At 42.7% G+C, this 6842-nt stretch overlaps 1 protein-coding gene across 2 annotated transcripts in view; it reads left to right on the plus strand.

Moving 5' to 3' along the window:
• tulp4b (TUB like protein 4b) overlaps window positions 1-5894 on the plus strand; it is a 50855-nt gene extending 44961 nt beyond the window's left edge. For both annotated transcript variants that reach the window (XM_055005533.1, XM_023267116.3), the window contains exons 15-16: window positions 98-3474; window positions 3685-5894. In XM_055005533.1, coding sequence (XP_054861508.1) covers window positions 98-3474; window positions 3685-3801 — 3494 coding nt within the window. In that variant the 3' untranslated portion in view covers window positions 3802-5894. The remainder of the gene's footprint in view (window positions 1-97; window positions 3475-3684) is intronic.
• The last annotated feature ends 948 nt before the right edge of the window (window positions 5895-6842 follow it).

Below are 6842 nucleotides of genomic sequence, written 5' to 3' on the forward strand. Positions count from 1 at the left end.
AAACATACTAAAATATTGATAAATGATTGTATGTGTGTTAATTTTCAGTGCAGATCTTCTATATGCTTACCCAGTTCTTCTTTGTGTTCTTATAAAGTGATGGGGCCGTCTGGAGTGGCAGGAGACAACCCTCCTTGTACCGTCAACATTCCTATTGCTCCCATCCACAGCCCAGCTCAAGCCATGTCTCCGACTCAGAGCATCGGCCTGGTTCAGTCTCTTTTGGCTAATCAGAATATTCAGTTGGATGTCCTGACCAACCCGACAGCAACTGCAGCAGCAGCAGCAGCAGCTGCAGCGGCAGCAGCTTCTGTCCCTGTTACTGATCATGGCCAGGACGCGGTTGCAACACCGTACCCTGTGCCAACTAGATACTCAAACCCTGGTCAGGTGATCTTCAATGGGCTGGAGATGGGTCCTCTTCTGCCTGGTACTCTACCTCCTCCGCCTCCACCTCACCATCTCCCACCACAGCCTCACCCACAGCGGTCTCATTCGCAGCAGCCTCGCCCACCACCGTCCAAACAGTCCCAACAAATGCAGACACAGCAGCAGCAACAGCAGCAGAAAATGCATCATCATCTACAGCAGCAGCAGCTACAGCAGCAGCAGCAACAACACCATCATCAGTCGCAGATGCAGCAGCAGCAACTACAGCAGCAGCAGCAACAGCTACAGCAGCAGCTACAACAGCTTCACCATCAGCAGACACTACATCAGCAGCAGCAACAACACCAACAACACCAAGTTCAGCAGCACCAACAAATGCAACAAGCTCAACACCAAGTGACAAGCCAACAGCTGCACCACCAACAGCAAATCCAACAGCAGCAGCAGCAGATGCAGATGCAGCACGAGCAGATGCAGCAGCAGCAGCAGCAGATGCAGCAGCAGCAGCAGCAAATCCGGCAGCAGATCCAGGAGATGAGGCAGCAGCAGCAGCAGCTCCAGCAGCAGCATCAGCAGATCCAACAACAACATCAACAGATGCAGAGGCAGCACCAACAAATGCAGCAGCAGCTGAAGATGCAGATGTCGCTGCCTCCTCCTCCATCTGGCTACCCGACCATTTCCTTACAACAGATTCATCTTCTGCCTCAGATGCCTCCTCCCATCACTGACCCTGGGCTCGACAGGGGCGACCACGGACACACTCTGAAGCCAAGTCTGCCCCGGACTTTACCCCCCCCCTTCAATGACACTGACGGGCCTGTGGAGATTCAGATGAGGAAGGTGAATCCTCCTCCTCCATATCCAGGGACTGTGGTTTCTGCAGCAGCAGCAGCAGCAGCAGCTACAGCTGCTGCCACTCCTCAAACTCTTGTGACAAACTGTGACAGCCCAAGTGTCCTGGCGCCGGACCCCTGCCTGAAGAAGGATGAGTTTTTGCTTCACCCTGTCACCCTGCAGTATCCAACACCTCTGGGGTATGAAAGGATCACAACCTTTGACAGCAGTGGCAACGTGGAGGAGGTCTGTCGGCCTCGCAGGCGCCTCATTCGCAACCAAAATGCCTACGCTGTCCACAGCATCGGGGGCTCAGCCACACTCAAAGTCACCTCCTCAGAGAATAAAAAAATTCAACTTCCATACAGCTCTGCAACATTAAGTCGCCTGTCTGTCCCTCGTTATTCTATACCAAGTGGAGACCCTCCTCCTTACCCTGATCCAGCCAATCAAGTCACTGCTACACTTCCTCCCCCTCAGAGGATCGATAGCAGTCTGATTCATGCCACTCTGCGTCGTGACCGCAGGGATGTGGGGCTCAAAGTGCCACAGATGATGGAAAGTTCAAGAACCCTTCCCACAAAGGCTAAAATGAACAGCGCATTAGCACTTTCCTACCAGCAGAGGGTGCCGACTGCTTTGTACACTTGCACACAGTGCAGCAGTAACAGCAGCAGCACCAGTGTGAGTGTCAGTGGGGGTGGAACTACAAGCAGCGGTATTGCAGGAGGCACGGTGGTGAGGCAGGACTTCCCACCAGGAAAAGGTGCACATCACAGTACCATTATAGTGCACTCAAAAAGTGCCTCACCGATGGCCTCTCAGTCATCGTATAGCCTGCTGGGTGCTGTTGATAACAGCCGGGACAGGACAGTGTACGTGAACTCCGCCTTCACCGAGGACGAGACTTTAAATCAGCAGTGTCACCTTGAAAAATCTGTACGTCAGCTGACTCTCGGCGACGTCAGTTTGACAGTTAAACGCCCTCCGCCTTACCAGTGGGACGCCTCCACCACAGAGGAGTTCTGGCTCACCCCAGAGCAAACCATGTTAGCCCCCCCACCAGGTCCTCACAAACCGCCTCCACTCATCATCAGTCAGGCTCAGCACTTGGACGTGACTCGACTTCCATTCGTGCTCACGACTAAACCTCCAACCAGTCCGAGCACGAGCACCCTCACTTTCCCGTCAGGTTACCAGATATCCTTGTCGCCTTTTCCTCCAGGTGTTGGTCACAGTGGACCCTCGCTCCAGACCTTGCAGAACCCTCCTCCACAGTGTTCCCCAAATGAAGTGGTCACTTCAGTCCCCTTCGCTCAGCAGGACCCCAACCTGGTCTTACCACCTGGTTACCCTCCAAATCTGGCCAACTTAGCCTGCTGCCCTCTGCCTCCACTGTACCCAGGAGCCAGCTCGTGTGCCGGACTCCAGCTGCACCCCATCAGCCTCCACCCCTGGAACCCTTACCCCTGCCCACCGCCCATGCAAGACCCTCCTGCACCTCCCCTCCCCACTAAAACCCACCAGATCCTAGAGAAGCCAATCCTCTCACCACCCCCTCCTACTGCGCCACCTCCACCACCTCCCCTTCCACCTCCTCCACCACCGACTGAGTTGCCACCATCCAAAAGTGCCGCAGAAGATCTAGCTGAGTCTGCCAACAACTTCCCGGAGCCATCGTCACTGAATGAAAGCCCCGTCCCACAGGAGTCTGAGCGCTTCAACAAGAAGAGCCGCAAAAGACTTGACAGCAGGGCCGAGGAGGCCAACATGCCCACCGTGTCCGAGGGCAAATCCAGAAAGGAAGGCCGAGCACTGTCCGACTTTAACACTCTCATTTCCAGCCCGAGGCTCGGTAGCAGAGAGAAGAAGAAGCCTAAAGGCCAGAGAGAGCAGCTCAATAAAACAAAGAAGATGAGCAGGACCACAAATGAGTTCCAGGATAGCTCCGAGAGCGAACCAGAGCTGTTCATTAGCGGCGACGAGCTCATGAACCAGAACCAGAGCAGTAAGAAGAGCTGGAAGAACAAGAGGAGTATGCGCATGGCGAGTGAACTAGAAGAGATCAAATGCCGTAAGGCGAATGAAAGAGAGGACCGGAGTTTAGGTAGCCAAGGATTCGTCTACGTGATGGCCAATAAACAGCCATTGTGGAACGAAGCCACCCAGGTGTACCAGCTCGACTTTGGAGGTCGAGTCACGCAGGAGTCGGCAAAGAATTTTCAGATAGAACTGGATGGTAGACAGGTAACATGATCTGCAGTCATAAAAATCTTATCTACAGATGGAATGATTAGTTGTAGTTCTGCAGATGTTTTGGTTTTACTCAGACAAAACAAACCCGAATGTCTTGTTCTGTCTTTGCTTGTCCTCTGATGATCAACATGCTTCAAAATGAAATAGAACTCTACGCAAATTGCATTCTTTCTGAAATTTCTCCTCCTGTTTTTCTTTCAGGTGATGCAGTTTGGAAGAATAGATGGAAATGCTTACATCTTGGATTTCCAGTATCCTTTCTCAGCAGTGCAGGCATTTGCTGTCGCCTTGGCCAATGTGACTCAAAGGCTGAAATGAAAGCTGTTGTTGTAGATTAATTCAAAAGAAGCCACAACGGGCTCACGGTCCAATTCATGGGACTCTAGCTAAATAAATAATTTTTAAAGAAGAGATTAATGTACAAGTTGGTGTTGCACATGCAGGTAATTTACAATCAGTAGGCTGAAGGTGAAGTGGAGGTCAGTGATCCTGAAAGTTAGATCAGTTAGTCCATAATTTCTATTTCATATCTTGAATGTAGTGGATCTGATTTTATTATTAGAGTAGTATTTATTGGAAATCTCTCTTGGAAAAACAAAAGGGAAACTAAACATGTGTTACAATAGATTTTAAAAGCAACCTGGAGGTTCAGTGCCATATGTAGTGCCAAAGACATCTTCCCACCCTTCTATTGCAAATTGATGACATTTGTGGTGTTTATGAAATAAAATGACAAATATGTGAAGGTACAGTGGCATTCAAAATTGATAGTATATTTTCACTAAGCCATATCATGTCTTATACAAATTCTGCACTATTTTAATTCAGATTTAATTAAGATTTAAGTAAATAAATTGAAGTTTTATTATTTAATAGTATTGAACCTATTGTTATTTGCACATTTCTTCATTCAGAACCCATTTTTCAAGGTAATATGATTAGTTTTTGGTGGTCTTTTATATTATGTTGAAATTGCTTAACATGCAATAGAGGAATATATTGATTTGGTAACTGCAACATAAAGAGTTGAGAACAGTTTACCACAGTTTGTATATTTTCTATCCATGTTACTTCTATGAAGTGGTGCAATGAACATAGTCAATCGTATTCTTTTTGGGCACAGTACTGCAAATCATTATGCAGAGCCATTGAAATCCTACATTTTACATTTGTAAATTTAAACATAATTTGTTTGTCAACCATTATTGCTCGTATATATTTTAAAAACTTCCCTGTATGATGGTTGAAATTGTTAGAAATAGTCTACAGTAAGTCCATGAGTGCCAAATATACCTGAATGTTTGGTTGAGTGTAAGTTAGTGAAGGGAATAGTTGAAAATAGTGCTCCCAAACAGAATAATTTTATACAGAAAAGGTCAATATTTTCTCTAGGGGTCAACCGATAATGTGTTTTCCGGGCCGATACCAATAGCGATTATTAGTATTTGGGGCTAACATTTGCAGTAAAAGTGAAAAACTTGATGTCAAAACATAGTAAAACACAACTCCAGCACAAAATATTATTAAATGTTTAACGAAAAGAGAAATTTTCTACACTTATCCAGATCAAAGCCAAAATAGTTAATTTTTAAATGCGTTTTTTAACAAACAACAATGTGGAAAATCCCAAAAATGCTGGATCCAATAATCGGTCGACCCCTAATCTTCTCGATCAGTCCGTCTTGGTTGGCTCAGTTTTGTTCTCATTGAGTGTTTATGATACTACTTGAAATCTGCATTTGAATGTGAAGTACAGTAGTTTGCCTATTTGGAAATCAGTGCTGCTTTAGATAGATAGAGCTTGTGTGCAATAACGCTAAATACATAGAACTGGTGTTGTACTTGCAAAAAAAGAAAATATAAAATGCTGCTTGCACTGTGTAATTAGTAAGTGGCCTAACATCATTATACACTTCGAGAAATGTGGCTATATGTTGCTAAATTTCCATAATTTTTGTACATCACCTTTGCTTTGACATGTTAAGAGTTTTTTGATGTTGACACTTGTAGAAAAAAAGAAAACACAAACTTGAAAAGGTATCAAATACAGCATATTCAAAAGATTAACTGTTAGTGAGATTCATGTAGATTTGGTGCTAATATATAAAGAAACAAATGGGATAATGTCGGGACATTTGTCATTTGTTCTTAGAAGTTTATTTTAACCAGAAAGTATTTTGGGAGGAGCTAAAGGAAATTTAGTGGAGAGATTTCATTTAAGAGCTTTTTTTTTCATTCAATGCAGCTTCAGAGAATTCGGTGTGTGTCAGCTATCAGCAATACTGCCTAATGAATAGTTTTCTGCCTGATTTTTTTTGTCTTATTTTGTGATGGAAACAAAAATTATAGGACCGTAGGTTTATGAGGACCTATAGGCTGGACAAAATGTAATAAAAAATCTATTGTTCCGAGTCTTTTGTTGTTATTTTACGCAGACTTTCTCCTTCAGTTTGTGTTGCACTTATGGAGGAATTGGTTTAAGTGCTCAACAACAACAACAACAAAAACTGTTATCTTTATTTTATTACATAAATTCAGAATCTTCAGAATCAGAGGCCATGTCTCTAAAATGTGAACAAGAATTATTAAATTTATTTTACTCAGATCGATACTGTACATAACTGTGCAACAATAGTAGTCAGTTTGTATATTTAATGTAATACAAATTATTTCAAAATATCATTAAATAAATGATTATGCTTCTGTTTAAATATAGTGAGATATATGAGAATATATTAGATGAGAGTCTATAAAGTACAGCTTAAAAAGCAACATTTTTTAAATTATTTAAATACAGAGGGTTAGTATTAACAGTTGTATTTCCTTACATAGTAAGAAAGTTATATAGTATATGATTATGAAATATTGCACATGAAACTGAAATATTGCACATGATAATGACATGTTGCGCATGAAGTGACACAGAGTTAGAAAATTGCAGATTAAAATTAATTATGGGATATGACATTGAAATATTAAAAATTAAAATGAACCGTTGCACATGAAATTGAACCTGAACATGAAGTTGTAATATTACAATGATTAAAAAAAATATTGCATATGAAATTGGAAAATTGCATCAAAAATTAAATGCTGGACATAAACCTGAAATGTGATTCATGATGATGAAATATTGCACATGAATGTTAAATATTACACATGGAATCAGAAAATTGTACATTGTAATTAAATATGAGGCATTAAATTTAAATATTCAATATTAAAATGAAATATTGCACTTGAAATTGAAATATTACACATGATATTAAAATATTTACACTAACTTTAAATATTACACATTAAATTAGAAAATTGCACCTGATAATTAAACATTAGACATTAAATTAAAATATTCAACA

Source organism: Amphiprion ocellaris, chromosome 20 (genome assembly GCF_022539595.1).
Source record: "Amphiprion ocellaris isolate individual 3 ecotype Okinawa chromosome 20, ASM2253959v1, whole genome shotgun sequence".
Lineage (NCBI taxonomy): Eukaryota > Metazoa > Chordata > Actinopteri > Pomacentridae > Amphiprion > Amphiprion ocellaris.